The following is a 21,323-nucleotide window of genomic DNA, read 5'->3' on the forward strand; positions in this document are numbered from 1 at the left end:
TGAGGAAAGGTCTGAAGTAGAGAAAACATTTATCCTAAAACCCATTGGGGAGATGTTTGAATTTGTACAAGCTCTTCCAAAGTCCAAACAGATGTTAAATCATTCTTTATTTCATTTGAGAAGATAGCTAAACAAATGGAATGGCCACAGGAAAACTGGATATTGTTGTTACAATCCAGATTGGTGGGTAGAGCACATGAAGGTTATGCTTCACTGTCAAGAAGAAATGTCAGTGAATTATGATGTGGTAAAAAAGGCTCTATTGAGTGCATATCAGTTGGCTCCTGAGGCATACAGGCAGCAATCTAGAAATATGAGAAAACAGCCTGGACAAACTTATATTGAGTTTGAAAGAGTAAAATAAAGTAATCTTAACCACGGAAATGGGCATTAAAGATAGAGACAACATAACCAGCTCTGAGAGAAGTAATTCTTTTGGAAGAATTTTAAGATTCAATTCCTTCGGTAGTGAGAACTCATGTGGAGGTACAGGGGGTTCAAACAGTAAGGCAAGCAGTAGATCTAGCTGATGGCTATGAGTTAATTCATAGAGCCAAACCTTTTTTCTGTCACCCCTTCAAATCAGAAAAGGATAGAAAATGGGAAAGTGAAAGGAAGGTGGGTAGTCAGTGAAGAGGAGAAGGTGGGAATTTGCAAGAAGTTTTTTCTCAAAATAAAATGGAAGGTGCTGAGGGTAGAAGTGACATTTGAAAATTGAGGTGTTTTCATTGTAATAAAGGTGGATACACGAAGTCAGTGTTCTGGAAATTGCAGGGAAAATCTGCTGGAATCATACAGGTGCAGAAAAATTCTGGAAGTAAAAGTACTGTGGATTCTGAGGTTCAGGCACAGGAAAAACCAGTGATTTGTGCATGGGTAAAACAGGAAGGATCAGTGATAGGTAAAGAAGTGGGAATGTGTTCACAATTTACCCCAGAGAGTTTTGAGGAGCAGGTTGCAGAAATGGTTAAAGATTTTGTATGTGAAGAGAAAGTCTTTCCACATGTACAGGGTGGAGGAGCTAAAGATGTTAAAATTTTGAGAGACACAGGGGTTAGTAAATCCTTAATGTTGTGGGATATTTGTTGTTCAGAGGGAGTATTGCAGGAACAGGTGATAATAAGTGGTGTTCATGGAGATGCTAAACCTATTCACTTGTGGAAGGTAAATTTAAAGAGTAAGTGGAAAACAGGCAAGGTGACTGTTGGAGTGGCGGAATAATTGCCCATTGTAGAAGTTCAATTTATCTTCTGTCATGATATAGCTGGATCACAAATGTGGGTAATGCCTAAGGTAGTTGAGCAGCCAGTAGCGGTGTCTTCAACAGAAGTTCTGCAAATAGAGCATCTGGATTATTTCCAGATTGTTTGATAACAAGATCACAGACTTATAGGTTGAAACATGAAGAAAAGGAAGTTCAAAGGCAGGGAGAAGGTGTGGAAATCCAATTAGCTGACACTGTGTTTGATAACATTGTTTGGGAAGAAAGACTGGAAAACAATTCAGCTGAAGTGTTTAACTCAAGGCAGTTGGCGGAATGGTGGAAAATGGATTTGCAAATACATTTATATCAAACAGCTTACTCAGAAACAGAGGCAAAATGTATTCCAGAATGTTATTACTTTAAGGGTAATATTTTAATGAGAAAATGGAGGCCTTATCATGTTCCAGCAAATAAAAGCTGGAAGGAGGTACATCAGATTGTAATACCATTTGGATATATAAATGAAGATCTGAGGATAGCTTATGACATCCCAATGGGGCAACATTTAGGAATTAGAAAGACACAGGCGAAGATACAAAAACATTTTTATTGGCCTGGATTGCATAGGGATGTAGTCAAATTCTGCAAGCATGTCACACATGTCAGGTGATAGGAACCCACAAGCAATGATTAAAACGACACCTTTAAGTCCAATTCCAGCATTTGAAGAACCTTTTACTGAGGTCATGATTGATTATGTAGGACCCCTCCCTAAGACAAAAAGTGGAAATCAGTACTTACTGACAATAACAAATGTGTCTACCAGGTTTCCTGAAGCAATACCTTTGAGAAACATTACAACAAAGAGAATTATGGAAGAATTAACTAAATTGTTTACATGATTTGGTTGACCAAAGGAAATACAATCAGATCAGGGTTTAACTTTTATGTCATAGCTGTTAAAGGAAGTAATGAACAGTTTGCTATTAGGAATGCTTCTAAGGTATTTACTGGTTTTAGTCCTTTCCATCTAGTCTGTGGTTATGATGAAATTGATTTATGAGAAAGTGACAGGACAAAATTCAGAAACTACTCTCCTGGATTACATATCAAATTTAAGAGAGAGATTGGACCAAGCATGTGAGTTGGTGAGGGAACATTGAAAGATATCACAACTAGTGATGAAAGTGAAAGCAGAAAGGAAGGCTACAGCTCAGAATTTTGTTGCTGAAGAGAAAGTGCTGTTACCACTGGGTGACTCATTAAAGGCAAGGTTTAGTGGGCCTAATAGGATTGAAAAAAAACTGAGTGAATTAAATTATTTAATAAATACTCCAGATAGAAGAAAGAAGCAGAGGGTGTGTTATGTAAATATGCTTAAAAAGTACTTTGACAGGGAAAAGGACAAAAAGGAGGTGTTAGTGGTGGTAGATTATAAGAAATAGATAGAAATGCAGGATTCTGAAATTGATTTTCCTCTAATCAAATAGGATAATGAGGGGGCACTTGAAAATTTAAATGTAATATTGAGTTACCTTCCAAACAAGTATCAAAGTGATTTGGAGAAGCTATTGCAGTCACACAAAGATATTTGTGAAAATAAGCTGGGAAGGACAAACTTAGCTATACATGATGTATGTGCAGAAGTTTCATCTTTGCTAAGGCAACATCCTTATAGATTAAATCCGGCAAAGTTATCACAAATACAGGAAGAAATTGACTTCATGCTTCAAAATGATATAATTGAGTCTAGTTGCAGTAACTGGGGTTTGCCTATTGTACTGGGACTGAAGCCAGATGGAACACAAAGACTGTGGGCTGCAATTTTCGCTGAGCGGGTGGGTGTGTGCCCGACCTGTTCGAACGTAAAATGATGCACAATAGCATTAGGCGAGCGTCCCAATGCCATTGCACACTCATGCGATATTTCACTTGGCAGGCACGTGCAGGAGTCGACGGCGTGCCCATCGACAATTAACAGGCCTATTAAGGCCATTAAAGTATTAATTGAATGAAATTTTGTGCTGCCCATCCAACTTTACGTTTGGCGGGAAGGCAAAGAAGCCAAGCGGCCCTTGGATATTTTATGAAACCTCATCCACAGGTGGGGTGAGGTTTCTAACAGGAATTAAAAATTAAATAAAAATTTTGAAATATCATTTATAATATGTCCCTGCTCATGAGGGGACATGTTTTTAACAGTAAGTTTTTTCTTTTTGAGTTTATATATCTTCAGCTCCCTGAGGCAGCTCTGTGTCCGATCACGGGTGGCAGTCGGCTTCGAGACTGAGCCCTCCAGCCGCGCCCACCTGACAAGGTAAAATCCTGCCCTGTATGTGGACTATCGAAAGGTGAATACGGTCACAAAAGCAGATTCATATCCTATACCACGGTTGGAAGGTTGCATTGAGAAAGTGGGATGTTCAAAATTTATCACAGTGATTGACCTGCTAAAGGGATACTGGCAAGTACTGTTATCGGAGAGAGCAAAGGAGATATCAGCTTTTGTAACGTCAAATGGACTATATCAGTTTAAGGTCATGCCGTTTGGTATAAAGAATGCACCTGCTACATTTCAAAGACTGATGGACAAAGTAATTGCAGGCCTGAAGAATTGTGCTGTTTGTACTGACGACTTGATAGTTTTCAGTCCTACGTGGGAGGAGCATTTACAGCATCTGGAAGAATTGTTTTTATTGATTACAAGAAGCTAATTTGGTGATGAGCTTGGTTAAAAGTGAATTTGCAAAAGCACAAGTTACATATCATACCATTGGACATGGTAAGGTGGCTCCGAGAGATGCGAAAGTCAAGACAATCTTGGATTTCCCAGTGCCTACAACAAAACAAGAAGCTTTTAGATTTCTGGGCATGAGTGGGTTTTATCGGTAATTTGTACCGAATTTTAGACAAGTGGTTACTCCATTAACTGAACTATTAAAAAAGAATGAGAAGCTTCAGTGGACACAGGAGTCTCAGAAGGCATTTGACAATTTGAAAACTGTATTAACTGCAACACCAGTTTTGTCAGTACCTAATTATGCCAATCAATTTAAATTGGCTGTTGACACCCGTGATATAGGAATTGGGGCTGTACTGTTACAAGATAATGACATTGGAATTGTAAAAACCAATAGGGTATTTTTCATGGAAGCTGAATGTACAACAGAGAAGATATTCAATGATTGAAAATGAAACTTTGGGTTTGGTGTTAGCCTTGCAGCATTTTGAAATTTAGGTGGATAAACTTCATCAGAAACAATTGTTTATACAGATCACAATCCTTTGAAAATTTTGTGGACAAATTTCAAGACAGAAGTGCAAGGTTATTCAGGTAGAGTTTATTACTGCAAACATTTAATTTACAGATTATACATGTCACTGGGTGAGAAAATCTGATGGTAGATGCTTTATCAAGGGCAGAATTTTCTGCCTGTCGGGCGGGCACGGAGCCGATCGCTGCTAGCGATCGGGGCCGCACCGCCATTTTATGTGGGTGGGCCAGTTAAGGCCCACCCAGCGTGACGTCCGGCGGGAAGCGCTATGCGCTCCCTGTGCGGGCAGGGGGCATCCCTGAAATCGAGAGTGCGCTCTTTCACGCATGCGCACGAAAGAGCATACATCTCCCTAAGGCTAAGTGCAGCCTCAGGGAGATCGCCTGGACTTTGAAAAATATTAAAAATAGAAAAAAAAATATTCCCGTACATGTCCCCTCATGTGACAATGCTGGCAGCGATTGGCTCCGTGCCCGCCCGACAGGCAGAAAATTCTGCCCTTGATAAAGCATCTACCATCAGATTTTCTCACCCAGTGACATGTATAATCTGTAAATTAAATGGTTGCAGTAATAAACAATGTCACATGAGTTGGGACATATTCATAATTTACAGAACAACTTTATTACAATTTTTAAAACCCTCCCTGAAACCTCATCCCACTGCTGGATGAGGTTTCATGTTTTATCTGTTTGCAGCTAGGACTCCTGACCTGCCCACCCAGGTCCTTTAATTGTTTAAATGATCCTGTCAATGGCCTCAATTGGCCATTGACAGGTCAGCGGGCCCGCAGCTGATTTTGCTGCGCCCCCGCCTTCCTGAAAATTTAAGTGGTGTGCGGTGATGTCGGGGGTTCCGCCTGATGTCATCCCGCGTCATTTTACGCATCAGCGAGCGGGCCCCACACACTGCTCGCCGACTGTAAAATTCTGCCCCAAGAGTTTGAAGCTGAAAGGGAAAATTGGACATTTAAAAACCTGGGTTCTGAACTGGAATAATTTCTGTTGGTGTGAAGGTGTTATGACCGATGCAGTTGGTAAAGCAGAGTTATTTCAAACACACCATGTAATAGCGAGTTCCACATTCTCACCACTCTCCTGTTGGCATCTTATCCTGAGACTATGACTCCAAGTTCTAGATGTTCCAGTCAGAGGAAACAGCCTCTCTACTCTGTCAAGCTCTCTAAGAATTATCCACGTTACAATGGGATCACCTCATTCTTCTAAACTCGGGAGAATACGGGCCCATTCTACTCGATCTCTCCTCCTGGGACAACTCTCACATCCCAGGAAGTCGAATGAACCTCTGTTGCACCTCCTCTAAGGCAAGTATATCCTTCCAAAAACTACACAGTAATCCAAGTGCAGTCTCACCAAAGGCCTACATAATTACAACAAAGTTTCTTTATTGTTATATTCCAACACCCTGGCAATAAACAAAAACAAAAATTGCTGGAAAAACTCAGCAGGTCTGACAGCATCTGTGGAGAGAAAGACAGAGTTAATGTTTCGAGTCCGTATGATTCTTCTTCAGAACTAAAGAGAAGTAGAAATGTGGTGAACTATATACTGTTTAACGGGTGGTGGGGGTGGTGGGAAGAGGTGAAGCTAGATAGAAGGCCAGTGATAGGTGGAGGCAATAAAGGCTAGTATTCAATTTGCCTTCCTAAATGCTTGCTGTACCCACTGATTTTCCTACATGTGCAGGTTGTAATTAATGCTAACATTCCCATTGTGCATTTCTTTACTCTAGCTTGTCCATCTGGGACTTACAAGGCAGAAGCGAAGCCTGGTGGGATCAGTACCTGCCTCCACTGCCCCAGTGAGAACTACACATCGCTACCAGGAAGCACCTCAATCAAAGACTGTGTCTGCAAGGAAGGATACAAAGCTGTAGGACAGGCATGTCAAGGTGAGTCTGTCATATATTTCATTTCTCGGAGCTATGCGGAGATAGGAACATAGGAGCAGGAGTAGGCCATTCAGCCCATCGAGCCTGTCTGCCATTCAATACGATCATGGCTGATTATCCACTTCAATGTCTTTTTCCCATGCTATCCCCATATCTCTTTAAGTCATCGGTATTTAGACATTTGTCAATCTTTGCTTTAAACAGACTCAATGACTGAGTTTCCACAGCCCTCTGGGGTAGAGAATTCCAAAGATTCACAACCCTCTAAGTAAAAACATTTCTCCTCGTCTCGGTCCAAAGTGGCTTCCCTCTTATTTTGAAATAGTGTTCCCTGGTTCTAACTCCCAATTTTGCCTGTATCTACCCTGTCTATCCCTTTAGTTTTTTGTAGGTTTCAATGAGATCACCTTTCATTCTTCAAAACGCTAGAGAATACCGGCCCAGTTTCCCCAGTCTAGGGCCCAAGTACGGATCCTTGTGGTATCCCACTAGTCACAGCCTACCACCATAAGAATGACCCGTTTATTCCTACTCTCTGCTTCCTGCCTGTTAACCAAACCTTAATCCATGCCAGAATATTACCTCCTGTCCCATGTGCTTTAATTTTGTTAACCAACCTCCTGTGGGGACTTTAGCAAAATCTTTCTGAAAATCCAAGTAAACTACGTCCACCAACTCCCCTTTATCAATTCTGTTAGTAACATCCTCAGAAAACTCCAACAGGTTTGTCAAACATGATTTCCCATTCGCAAATCCGTGTTGACTATCACAGAATCACAGAATTTTAGCAACACAGAAGGAGGCCATTCAACCCATCATGTGCTCACAGGCTCTCCAAATGAGCATTATGACCTAATGCCATTTCCCTGCCTTTTCCACGTAATCTTGCAAGTTGCTTATATTCAAATAATCATCTAATGCCCTCTTGAATGCCTCGATTGAACCTGCCCCCACCACACTTCCAGACCTGAACCACTCGTGTGAAAAAGTTTTTTCTCTCATCACATTTGCTTCTTTTGCAAATCACTTTAAAACTGTGGCCTGTTGTTCTTGACCTTTTTACGAGCAGGAACAGTTTTTGAACATCTCTATCAAATCTCCTCTCAGCCTTCTTCACTCCAAGGAGAACAATCCCAACCTCTCCAATCTATCCTCATAGCTGAAGTTTCTCATCCCTGGATCCATTCTTGTAAACCTCTTCTGCATTCTCTCCAATGTGTTCACATCCTTCCTATAGTGTGGTGCCCAGAGCAGTACAAAAATACTTCAGCTGAGGCCTAATGAGTGTCTTATATACATTCTGCATAACCTCCCTGCTCTTGTACTCTATGCCCTTATTAATAAAGCCCAGGATACTGTATACTTTATTAACTGCACCTGTCCTGCCATCTTCAATGATCTATACACATATACATCCAGGTCTTTTTGCTCCTGCACTTCAAAATTTCACCCCTTATTTTATACTGTCTGTCCATGTTCTTCCTACCAAAATGTATCACCTCACACTTCTCCACATTGAACTTCATCTGCCACCTATCTGTCCACTCCACCAACTTGTCTATGTCCTCTTGAAGTTCCACACCATTCTCCTCACAGTTCACAACACTCCCAAGCTTTGTATCATCTGCAAACTTTGAAATTGCCCCCTGCACACCAAGATCCAGATCATTAATATATATCAGGAAAAGCAAGGGTCCCAATACAGACCCCTGGGGAACTCCACTACAAACCTTCCTGTAGCCTGAAAAATATCCATTGACCATTACTCTCTGCTTCCTATTTTTCAGCCAATTTTGTATCCACGTTGCTACTGCCCCTTTTATTCCATAAGCAATAACTTTTCTCACAAGTCTGTTGTGTGGTGCTGTATCAGATGTCTTTTGAAAATCCATGTACACCACATCAACAGCATTACCCTCATCGACCTTTTCTGCTACCTATTCAAAAAACTCCAGCAAGTTAGTTAAACACAATTACCCCTTTAGAAATCCATGCTGTCTCTCCCTTATCAACCCATATTTTTTCATGTGATTACTAATTCTATTCTGAATAATTGTTTCTAGAATCTTATCCATGTTCTGTGCACAATCTGTGCTCAATCAGATCATTATTATCCAAGTATCCATTTATCACATTCTTTAGAATAGATTCTAGTATTTTCCCTATTACTGATTTAAGGCTAACAAGTCTGTAGCTCCCTGTTTTCTCTCTCCCTTCCTTCTTAAATAGTGGGGTGATATTTGCTACTTTCTAATCTGCAAGAATCATTCCTGATACTAGATTACACTAGTCTCTATGTGTGTAACAGACTTTATTCACAGTGCTTTAAAATGTCTACTCCATGCTTCAGCTCCTACTTATAGTTCTAAAGTTTGTTTACTTTTCCCTGAGTCCACACACAGGCTTCACCAGTCAAGCACAGTGAGCATCAATAGTAAACAGACTCACATAATCAAACACAGAAAAGTCGATCTATTGAACACTGCAGAGTCACGAGGAGGGTTAGGAGAGATGCTTTTTCAGGAAAACCACAACCACATCATCCTAATATTCTGCTGCCTGGTGCTCAGGGCTGCCAACCCTACAGAATCACCCTGGAGTCTCCAGAAATGGAAAAATCCCCACCCCTTCCTCATTGTTACTGTGAACAAAACCCAGGAGAAATATTCTAACAAAATTAAACCAAATTGTGCCTATATTTCATTTTCCAGGAACAGTTTCATTTATTAGTGATAAAATATTGGAGATGGTGGGAGAAAATGTTGTCTCGCTGCCAAGGTTAATCCAATTGGGAAACAGTGCAACTTCCCTCTTTAATTTGCTGTGGAAGGTAGTGCACCTGTGGAATGGGCCAATGGTGGGAGTGCATGCTGGGGCAGATGGAGGTGAGAGGTCATGTGATGAAACCTCCAAGAATGCACTCAAAAAGAGTTGGCAATCTTAACAGTTCGATGATGAACCAAAACACCATCAACAAGGGTTATTCTATCTTTTGGATTCGAGCTAATGTTATTATCCAGTATAGATCGGGCAGATCTTCAACTTGCTGCTTGGTGTAAAACTGGTGAAGTGGATCAGTAATTGTCCATTACTGAAATCGCATAGCTGTAATGTCATTGATTTCGATAAATGCTTCCTTAACGACTCAGCAACTCAATCCGGATAATCAGTTTTGCTTTGGGTTACACCAGATGTGTTGTGTGTTGATGATTGTTTAATGAGCAGTGATAGGGGTGATGTGTTAATGATTGTTTAATGGGCAGGGGATGTGGTGATGTGTTAATGATTGTTTAATGAGCAGGGGATGGGGTGATGTGTTAATGCTTGTTTAATGGGCAGAAGATGGGGTTATGTGTTAATGATTGTTTAATGAGCAGTGAAAAGAGTGATGTTTTGATGATTGTTTAATGGGCAGGGAATGGGGTGATGTGTTAATGATTGTTTAATGGGCAGGGGATGTGGTGATGTGTTAATGATTGTTTAATGAGCAGTGATAGGAGTGATGTGTTAATGATTGTTTAATGAGCAGTGATAGGGGTGATGTGTTTATGATTGTTTAATGAGCAGTGATAGGGGTGATGTGTTAATGATTGTTTAATGGGCAGGACACGGGGTGATGTGTTAATGATTGTTTAATGAGCAAGGGATGGGATGATGTGTTAATGATTGTTTAATGAGCTGTGATAGGGGTGATGTGTTAATGATTGTTTAATGAGCTGTGATAGGGGTGATGTGTTAATGATTGTTTAATGTGCAGGGTATGGGGTGATGTGCTAATGATTGTTTAATGGGCAGGGGATGTGGTGATGTGTTAATGATTGTTTAATGAGCAGTGATAGGGGTGAGGTGTTAATGTTTGTTTAGTGAGCAGGGAATGGGGTGCCGTTTTAATAATGGTTTAATGAGCAGTGATAGGGTTGATGTGTTAATGATTTTTAAGGGGCAGGAGACAGGGTGATGTGTTAATGATTGTTTAATGGGCAGGGGATGGGGTGAAGTGTTAATGATTGTTTAATGGGCAGTGATTGGGGTGATGTGTTAATGATTGTTTAACGGTCAGGAGATGGGGTGATGTATTAATGATTATTTAATGAGCAGGGGATGGGGTGATGTGTTAATGCTTGTTTAATGGGCAGAAGATGGGGTTATGTGTTAATGATTGTTTAATGAGCAGTGAAAAGAGTGATGTTTTGATGATTGTTTAATGGGCAGGGAATGGGGTGATGTGTTAATGATTGTTTAATAGGCAGTGATAGGGGTGATGTGTTAATGATTGTTTAATGAGCAGTGATAGGGGTGATGTGTTAATGATTATTTAATGAGCAGGGGATGGGGTGATGTGTTAATGATTATTTAATGAACAGTGATAAGGGTGATGTGTTAATGATTGTTTAATGAGCAGGGTATGGGGTGATGTGTTAATGATTGTTTAATTGGCAGGGAATGGGGTGATGTGTTAATGATTATTTAATGAGCAGTGATGGGGTGATGTATTACTAATTGTTTAATGAGCAGTGGATGGGATGATGTGTTAATGATTGTTTAATGAGCAGTGATGGGGTGAAATTTTAATGATTGTTTAATGGGCAGAAGACGGGTTTATGTGTTAATGATTGTTTAATGAGCAGGGGATGGGGTGATGTGTTAATAATTGTTTAATGAGCAGTGATAAGGGTGATGTGTTACTGATTGTTTAATGAGCAGGAGACGGGTGATGTGTTAATGATTGTTTAATGAGCTGGGGATGTGGTGATGTGTTAATGATTGTTTAATGGGCAGTGATAGGGGTGATGTGTTAATGATTGTTTAATGAGCAGGGAATGGGGTGATGTGTTAATGATTGTTTAATGAGCAGTGATAGGGGTGATGTATTAATGATTGTTTAATGAGCAGTGATAGGGGTGAGGTGTTAATGTTTGTTTAGTGAGCAGGGAATGGGGTGCCGTTTTAATAATGGTTTAATGAGCAGTGATAGGGTTGATGTGTTAATGATTTTTAAGGGGCAGGAGACAGGGTGATATGTTAATGATTGTTTAATGGGCAGGGGATGGGGTGAAGTGTTAATGATTGTTTAATGGGCAGAATCTGGGGTGATGTGTTAATGATTGTTTAATGGGCAGTGATTGGGGTGATGTGTTAATGATTGTTTAACGGTCAGGAGATGGGGTGATGTGTTAATGATTATTTAATGAGCAGGGGATGGGGTGATGTGTTAATGCTTATTTAATGGGCAGAAGACGGGGTTATGTGTTAATGATTGTTTAATGAGCAGTGAAAAGAGTGATGTTTTGATGATTGTTTAATGGGCAGGGAATGGGGTGATGTGTTAATGATTGTTTAATAGGCAGTGATAGGGGTGATGTGTTAATGATTGTTTAATGGGCAGGGAATGGGGTGATGTGTTAATGATTGTTTAATAGGCAGTGATAGAGGTGATATGTTAATGATTGTTTAATGGGCAGGGAATGGGGTGATGTGTTAATGATTGTTTAATGAGCAGTGATAGGGGTGATGTGTTAATGATTGTTTAATGGGCAGGGAATGGGGTGATGTGTTAATGATTGTTTAATGAGCAGTGATAGGGGTGATGTGTTAATGATTATTTAATGAGCAGGGGATGGGGTGATGTGTTAATGATTATTTAATGAACAGTGATAGGGGTGATGTGTTAATGATTGTTTAATGAGCAGGGTATGGGGTGATGTGTTAATGATTGTTTAATTGGCAGGGAATGGGGTGATGTGTTAATGATTATTTAATGAGCAGTGATGGGGTGATGTATTACTAATTGTTTAATGAGCAGTGGATGGGATGATGTGTTAATGATTGTTTAATGAGCAGTGATGGGGTGAAATTTTAGTGATTGTTTAATGGGCAGAAGATGGGTTTATGTGTTAATGATTGTTTAATGAGCAGGGGATGGGGTGATATGTTAATATTTGTTTAATGAGCAGTGATAGGGGTGATGGGTTAATAATTGTTTAGTGAGCAGTGATGATGTGATGTGTTAATGATTGTTTAATGGGCAGGAGATGGGGTGATGTGTTAATGATTATTTAATGAGCAGGGGATGGGGTGATGTGTTAATGATTATTTAATGAGCAGGGGATGGGGTGACGTGTTAATGATTGTTTAATGGGCAGGAGTTGGGGTGATGTGTTAATGATTGTTTAACACTTTCGAGTACAAACCCGTTTCCATCTGTTTCAGATGAAGTTATATTGTTTCATAGTTTGCCATTGTGAGATTTGAACTCTTGATAATCTTTTAAATCTTTTAAATTTGAACTCTTGATACTCTTTCGAGTACAAACCTGTTTCCATCTGTTTCAGATGAAGTTACATGTTTCACAGTTTGCCATTGTGAGATTTGAACTCTTGATCTCAGGGTTACAAACCCAGTACCATAACCACTTGGCTATTTAGGCCAAGCCTCTTATGGAACTATCTGATTTGTAACTCTTTCGAGTACAAACCCGTTTCCATCTGTTTCAGATGAAGTTACATAGTTTGCCCTTGTGAGATTTGAACTCTTGATACTCTTTTTTGAGTAAACCTGTTTCCATCTGTTTCAGATGAAGTTACATTGTTTCATAGTTTGCCATTGTGAGATTTGAACTCTTGATCTTGGGGTTACAAACCCAGTACCATAACCACTTGGCTATTTAGGCCAAGCTTAATGATTGTTTAATGAGCAGTGGTAGGGGTGATGTGTTAATGATTGTTTAATGAGCTGGGGATGGGATGATGTGTAATAATGATTGTTTGATGAGCAGTGATAGGGGTGATGTGTTAATGATTGTTTAATGGGCAGGAGTTGGGGTGATGTGTTTAAGGTTGTTTAATGAGCTGGGGATGGGGTGATGTGTATTAATGATTGTTTGATGAGCAGTGATAGGGGTGATGTGTTAATGATTGTTTAATTGGCAGTGATAGGGGTGATGTGTTAACCTAACTTTCCGTACATGAACAGTGATAGGGGTGATGTGTTAATGATTGTTTAATTGGCAGTGATAGGGGTGATGTGTTAACCTAACTTTCCGTACATGAACAGTGATAGGGGTCATGTGTTAATATTTTTTAATGGGCAGGTGACTGGGTGATGTGTTAATAATTGTTTAATGAGCAATGATCGGGTTGATGTGTTAATGATTTTTAATGGCCAGTGGACTGGGTAATGTATTAATGATTGTTTAATGGGCAGGAGACTGGATGATGTGTTAACAATTGTTTAATGAGCAGGGGATGGGGTGATGTGTTAACCTATCTTTCTGTACATGAGCAGTAGTCCAGTGCCCCAAGTTGCAGCCACCTCAGAACGGATACTTCATCCAGAACTCTTGCAATAACTATTACAATTCTGCCTGTGGAATCCGGTGTAAGCTGGGCTTCGACCTGGTGGGAAGCAGCATTCGTTTGTGTCAATCCAACAGCCTCTGGTCAGGCTTGAACCCCGACTGCAGAGGTAACTGTTAAAATCAAAGCCTTCTAATGCTGAATTATGTTGTTTCTTTTTATGTATCCTTTCTGCTGTATGAAATGTATCATATTTTTTAGGTTATCGGCACCTTTTGTTATACAGTAGGAGTGACTTTGTGACCAACAGTGTTAACATTACCCAAGCCCCTGGGTGAAGCAAAAACCAAGACACATAACTTTTCTTTATTAAGACAGTTTATTGTTCAGTTTCACATCTGTTCTCCCACACACCCAGTGTCCCAACTATCCCCTATTTATATTCTCTTTTAATGAAAACAAAAAAAAACAATAAAACAAATTAATAAATTGGGGGTGACAGCCCCTGGTGGGGCACTGTAAGTAAAAAAAAAATGTCAAAGGAAACTTGGCTAACTAAACCAAAGCTACCCATCACCTGTTTTTCTTAACCATAACAGTGTAATTGATAATAACAAGCCTTAACAATGTAATTGATAAGATATTGACAAACAGGATATCTCTAGTATGATAAGGTATCTCAGAGGGCTAGCTGGTGGGCCGTCATAGATTTCAAGCTTTATTATGCATGAAAATGCAAGTCACTAAGCTTACAGGACAGCAGGTGGCCATTTGGCCCGTTGTGTCTGTGCTGGCTTTCTAAATGATCCTCCAATTAGGCCCACCCTCCCCCGTTCTTTCCCCGTAGACACTCTGATGATTGATGATGGAAGACCTCCATCAACAGTCTTGACACTGGCTGCCTGACCTCTTGGCAAGCGACGCTGTGTGACAGTGAGAACACTGGGAAGAGAAACAAGACAAAAATGTAAAATAGGTTGAAGGAAATTGGAGACACGGTCCACTTTTTAAGTTTCACTTCCCCAACGGGTTCCAATAGCACAAAAATATTCCCCAAAATAATCTGGAGCATAATACTTGTGAACACACAAAATAACGTTCTTCCAGCACTCTACTGAAACTGGATGTGAGCCAGAGGCCAGGGGAATGGCAGATGGCCAAAGTAATGCTCATTTTCAAAGAGGAAGGCCAAGCTATGGCAGTGACAAAGATGCCGGTTAGTTCATTACCTATGGTATGGATAACTCAGGAATCTTTAATGAGAAACAAGTTGACTGAATATCTTTTAAAGAGCTATCCAAAAAATTAGTCCTTCCCACCTACAATTTCTCCTTTTTCAAATATCTACTCAATTTCCTTTTGAAAGTTACAGCTGACTTAGATCCCACTGTCTTTTCAGACTGCCTAGTCAAGCTCATACCTCACTATGCAAAGAAGTTTCTTATCTCTCCTCCGATTTTTTTTTCTCTCTATCTGTGTCCCTTTGAGTTGCTAATCCTCCTCCCAGGCCCCTGCCTACCCTTTCAGATAGATGTAAAAGATTCCACACTGCTCGTCTGATGAAGATCAGGGGAGTCCCCAAAATGGTGTCTTCGACCAGCACCACTACATCTGGTCATTTTCCACCTCGTTGCTCAGGCCTCATCATCGAGGTGCAACTCACAAAGCCTTTTTCAATAGCACCTTCCAAACCTGTGGCTTCTACCACCTGGAAGGAGAAGGGCAGCAGGTGTATGTGAACACCATCACCTGCAAATTCCCCCCCAAGCCATTCACCATCCTGACTTGGAACAATATCGCTGTTCCTTCACTGTCACTGGGTCAAAATCCTGGAACTCCCTTCCTAACAGCACTGTGAGTGTACCTACACCACATGGACTGCAGCGATTCAAGAAGGCAGCTCACCACCACCTTCTCAAGGGCACTTAGGGATGGGCAATAAATACTGGCCCAGCCAGCAACACCCACATCCCATGAAAGAATGAAAACAAAATCCCTGTGCACCTCAACCTGCACAGTTAAATTTATAGGCCATTATCTTTGAAATAGTCAATAAACAATAGAGAGAATAATATAATTTATCATTCACATCAATCTCCCATGACAGATTCAGCTCAAAGAAATTCTCTCAAGTGAATTTACAAGACATTGAAAAGGTCAATTATTTTGTTGTCAACATTTTTATGATCATTTATAATGTTCAAGTGAAAAATCGTGGTCAAATTTGGAATCACCAATAGGTCTTTGTAAATCTGATGCCGGGTATAGTAGTAGCATCAAAGGGGGGGGGGATGTGAAGTTCTAAAAAGGTTTCACATTACTCCAGTGTGAACAGTTTCTAATGCCCCTGTCAATGATGCAGTGTGAATGATCCAACCTATTTTGTCCGGGTGACAGAGGGCCTCCACTTTTTCGGGGGTCTTTCAATTTGCCTTGGCACAGTGTCTTCAGTGGACTTAGACAGTTGACTGTCAAAAGTGGAGATTTCAACCCAAACAGAGTATGTAATGTGATCAGCTTTACACTGAAGTCAACAGAGACCCACGCTGGGCGGGGGTGTCCTATATCCCGTAAGGTTCTGCTCGGTGTGTTTGACTAGCCAGCCCCACCGACCCCCATGTCCCCAGTAAATGGAGACTGTCACAGGAATGTTCCTTTTAAGCCATTCTCTCAGGACCCAGTAAGTATCAGAGCAGGATAAAAGCAAAATACTGCGGATGCTGGAAAGCTGAAATAAAAACAGATAATGCTGCAAAACCTCAGCAGGTCTGACAGCATCTGTGGAAAGAGAAACAGAGGTAATGTTTTGATTCCATATGACTCTTCTTTAGAGTTAAAGAGAAGTAGAAATGTGATAAAATTTATACTGCCTATGGGGGGTGGAGCAGGTGAAGCTGGATAGAAGGTCAGTAATAGGTGGGGGCTAAGGAGAGTATTAAACCAGGCTGTAAGAAGCTGTTTAAGTCACACCAGAAATTGTGCTCCACACACTGTCCTTTCCAGCAGCTTCCTATTTATTTCCTGACTGTTTCCCTCTTTCCTTACAGTTCGCTCCTGCCCCAGGTTACAGAAACCTGAGCATGGGTCTATAAACTGCTCAACTGATGACACATCCTACAGGACTGTTTGCCATGTGACCTGTAACAAAGGCTACCTGTTGGAGGGAAGGTCAAAGCTCACTTGCCTGGCGAACATGCTCTGGGATAGGAAGGAGCCGAGATGCATTGGTAAGTCTCGTGAATAACTCACAGTTGGCAGGAGAGCAATGACTTCTCCAGCAATCAACTGCACTGTGCAGATACCATCGGCTGTCCCTCAATTCGAGGATGCTCCATCTACTGATGGTCACCAGTTTCTGCCGTTGGTCTTCATGTGACTAGACGGACCAAATCTCAACCCACAGATCTTTCTTTGGGGACATGGGGCAGGACCTCCCAGGAGGTAGTGAAATCTGGAGTGCAGGATTGGCTTCCTTTTCCTTCCTCCCTTGGCACCGCTCTGCAGATATGACAAGATTGTGATGAACATCTTTATCAAAGACGTGGCATTTTATCAGGACACGTAATGGGTGAAAAATCTTGGTAATTCAACTCAATGTTCCTGGAAAATAGCATCTTATATTTCTTATTTAAGGGGGTCATATCTTTCAGGAAAGATTAAGCAGGCTGGAGCTTGTTACTCTTGGCAAAAAAAAGGTGTTACCTGACGGAGGTATTTAAAATGATGAAGGGGTCAATATGGTAGATGTGGAGATGATGTTTCCACTTATGAAGAGAACCAGAATGATGGTGCCATCAATATAAGACAGTCATTATAAATCCAATTTGGAAGTCAGGTGAAACTTCATTACCCAGAGAGCAGTGAGCACCCAGGAGGGAAAAACAATAAAAACTGGGAAATAAGAGTAATGGTTTGAACTGTTTTTTTTCCTTCTGGGAATGTGCTACCACAGGGAGTGGTTTGAGGAGAATTGTATTTAAGGGGAAGCTGGATAAACACATGATGGAGAAAAGAATATAAGGGGTTGCTGTCTGGGTGAGGTGAAAGGGAGTGGAAAGGGTTCTTGCCGAGAGTTGACACCAGCATTAACTTTTTGGACTGAATGGCCTGTTTCTGTGCTGTAAAATTCCATGTAATTTGGGAAAGGCTGTTCTTAGTTCTGTTGGTGGATTATTCTTAGATAAGAGCAGAGAGATTTATTATTGTCCATGTGTTTGGGAATATCATACGAATTAGGAGGAGTAGGCCACTCAGTCCCTCAAGCCTGCTCTGCCATTCAATAAGAAAGATCATGGCTGATCTGATTGTAACCTCAATCCCACATTCCTGCCTACCCCCGATAACCTTTCACCCCCTTGTTAATCAGGAGTCTCTCTAACTTTGTCTTAAAAATATTCAAAGATCCTGCTTCCACTGCCTTATGAGGAAGAGAGTTCCAAAGTCTTACCACCGTCTGAGAGAAAAATTTCTCCTCATCTCTGTCTTTAATGGGCGACCCTTATTTTTAAACAGTGACTCCCTAATTCTAGATTCTCCCACAAGAGGAAACATCCTCCCCGCATCCATGGGCGGATGAAGCTTCCTGAAGGTTTTATTAAATAAATTTTAAAATTTCCCAAAATATAAAAACGTCCCATCTCATGTGACATAGTCACACAAGGGGTCATGTTTAGATAACTTTTTAAATGCTTTATTTAATTATTTTAATATCAACTTAGTGCCTCAGGGAGATTGCTGCGCGGGCCCGACTCTCCTTCCTCCCCCCGCCCACACAGGTAGCGCTTACTGGCTGCGCATTACACTGGGCAGGCCTTAATTGGCCCGCCCACGTAAAATGGCAGCGTGCAGCCAATCGCAGGTGGCCATCAGCTCTGCACCCGCCCCCACCCAGCCCGCCCGACATAGGTAAGTTTCTGGCCCATATCTGCTGAGGTGTGTGTTCCTTCTGATGAATTTAAGGTGCAGGACTGGAAAAAAATTGGAATTCAAGTGCCCTCCTCAATAACTTCACACCAGCTGACAACAGCTTTGAACGAAGCCCCACGCTCGAAGCAGAATTTCAGGATCTGAGGGTTTCCAAACGATTATTTGTTGAGTATTGATCTTGATTAGCCAATTTAAAAAAGAATATTTTAGTCACTACAGCCTGACAATTTTCCGTTCATTTCTTACTGTGCTGCAGTTTAATATTCTTCCCAATAAAAAAAGCTCACGTTGGATTAAAATTCTGCCTCAGCCTGGAAGGTCACAACTTCTTGGAGATTAGCAGAAAACGATAATGTTGGAATAAAATAGATGGCCGTAGTGAGCCGGGCATAGTTACTTTTTTCCCCTCTCTCAGTTTAAGACAAAGTCGCAGACTTGCATGTTCATCACTTTAACCGCCTTGCAGTAAGCCTCCATTTTAATAAGCATGTATTTGTGAGTCAGAAGCCAGAACTTCCTGGTGACAGCACCTTTGCTGATCAATGCAGCCTCTTCTCCTTGGTCATCGTAACTGTGATTGCACTGCCACCAGCTGGCAGGCTTGGCAATTACATCAGAAAAATTGGCTTCAATTTGGAGGCATCAGGGATCTGCTCACACTCCTCCCAGGCAGAATGCGATTATACTACTGCTGTTACCATCACAACCATTCCATAGTTTGCGTACAATGCCGAACTGAGTGTCATTGATATAGAGGAGGACTGTGACAATATACAGGAAGGCATTAAAAAAATGTGCAGAATGAGTGTGTAATTAGCAATTGAACTTTAATATAAATAAATATGATAAACTTCAGAAGGATCAATAAGGAGACCAAATACTGCTTGGAAAACAAGTGTCAAAATGGGGTAGAGGAACGGAGAGATCTTGGGGTTCATATATGCAGAGCCCTTATATTATTTATTTATAGCAGATTAATGTGGCCAAATAAAAACACAAACAAATGCATTGGGATTCATTGCTAAAGGGATGGAATTGACGTTAAATTTGTATAGAATCTTGGGTGGACCGCACTTAGAGCACCGTGCACCAGTCTGATTTCTAGGGGAAGAGGCGGGTGTTGTGGTAATATTACTGGATTAGGCTAATGCTCCTGGGACGTGGGTTCACAGTGCCAACATGGTAGCTGGTGAACTTTAATTCAATTAACAAATCTTGAATCTGCTATTGTCAGTACAGCTATTATCGATTGTTGTAAAAATCCATCTGATTAATGCCCTTTAAGGAAGGAAATCTGCCATCCTTATAAAGACTGTGGCTACAAGGTCAGAGGCTAAGAATCCTACAGGGGGTAACTCACTCCCTGACTCCCAAAGCATGTCCACCATCAACAAGGCGCAAGTCAGGAGTTTGATGGAATATTCGCCACTTGCCTGGATCAGTGCAGCTCCCACAACACTCAAGTAGCTTGACCCATCCAGAACAAAGCAGCCCACTTGATTGACACCCTATCCACAAACATTCACACCCTCCAGCACCGACACATAGTAGCAGCAGTGTGTACCATCTACAAGATGCACTGCAGCAACTCACCAGGGCTCCTTAGACAGCACTTTCCAAACCCACAACCTCTACCACCTAAAGGACGAGGGCAGCAGATACATGGAAACACCACCTCCTGGAAGCTCCCCTCCAAGCCACACACTATCCTAACTTGGAAATATATCACTGTTCCTTCACTGTCACCGGGTCAAAATCCTGGAACTCCCTCCCTAACAGCATTGTGGGTGTACCTACCCCACATGAACTGCAGCAATTCAAGAAGACAGCTCACCACCACCTTCTCAAGGGCAATTAGGGATGGGCAATAAATGCTGGTCCAGCCAGCGACACCCATATCCCATGAAAGAATAAAATAGACATGCTCCATGCCCAGAGCAGTGGTTGACTCTTAACTGCTTTCTAAAATAGCCTAGCAAGCTAATCAGTTCAAGGGCAATTAGAGATGGGCAACAAATGCTGGCCTTGCCAGTTGTGCCCACATCCCATGAAAAGCAAAGATATTATGAGAAGAATATAGATATGGAGAAGGTGCAAAAAAAGTTCATTAGAGTAATAGCAGAACTGAGGGGTTATACCTACAAGGAAAGATTGAACAGATTGGTGGTCTTTTCTGTAGAAAAGAGAGGTATGAGGGGATGAGCTGACCATGGTCTTTAATGTTAGGGAATGCTTGGATATTGTAGGATGTGGAGAAGTTGTGGGCGATACTAGAACCATTATCAACTGATCATTATCACCCGAGATTCTATACAAATTTAATGTCAATTCCATCCCTTTAGCAATGAATCCCAGTGCATTTGTTTGTGTTTTTATTTGGCCACATTAATCTGCTAAAAATCAATAATTTGAGGGCTCTGCATATATGAACCCCAAGATCTCTCTGTTCCTCTACCCCATTTCGTCACTTGTTTTCCGAGCAGTATTTGGTCTCCTTATTGATCCTTTTGAAGTTTATTGCGTTTATCTATATTAAAGTTCAATTGCTAATTACACTGCTATTGTCTCTCTGTGCTACCTTAAATTGCAGGGCTTGTCTCAAGAGGAATGTTCACTTTCCTTCAGCTCCACATAGAGAATTCCCGACTATCAATGCAAAAACATACCTGCCTGCGCAGTCAACAAAATATTCCATATAGAAACCTGACACCC

General features: G+C 41.1%; 1 protein-coding gene across 1 annotated transcript in view; it reads left to right on the forward strand.

The window, feature by feature from the left end:
* Nucleotides 1-21,323, forward strand: part of svep1 (sushi, von Willebrand factor type A, EGF and pentraxin domain containing 1) — a 232,852-nt gene that overhangs the window by 76,154 nt on the left and 135,375 nt on the right. Inside the window, exons 6-8 of the mRNA XM_041185318.1 lie at nucleotides 6,232-6,390; nucleotides 13,675-13,854; nucleotides 16,733-16,912. Of these exons, the coding sequence (XP_041041252.1) occupies nucleotides 6,232-6,390; nucleotides 13,675-13,854; nucleotides 16,733-16,912 (519 nt within the window). The remainder of the gene's footprint in view (nucleotides 1-6,231; nucleotides 6,391-13,674; nucleotides 13,855-16,732; nucleotides 16,913-21,323) is intronic.

This window comes from Carcharodon carcharias, chromosome 4 (genome assembly GCF_017639515.1).
Source record: "Carcharodon carcharias isolate sCarCar2 chromosome 4, sCarCar2.pri, whole genome shotgun sequence".
Taxonomy (NCBI): domain Eukaryota; kingdom Metazoa; phylum Chordata; class Chondrichthyes; order Lamniformes; family Lamnidae; genus Carcharodon; species Carcharodon carcharias.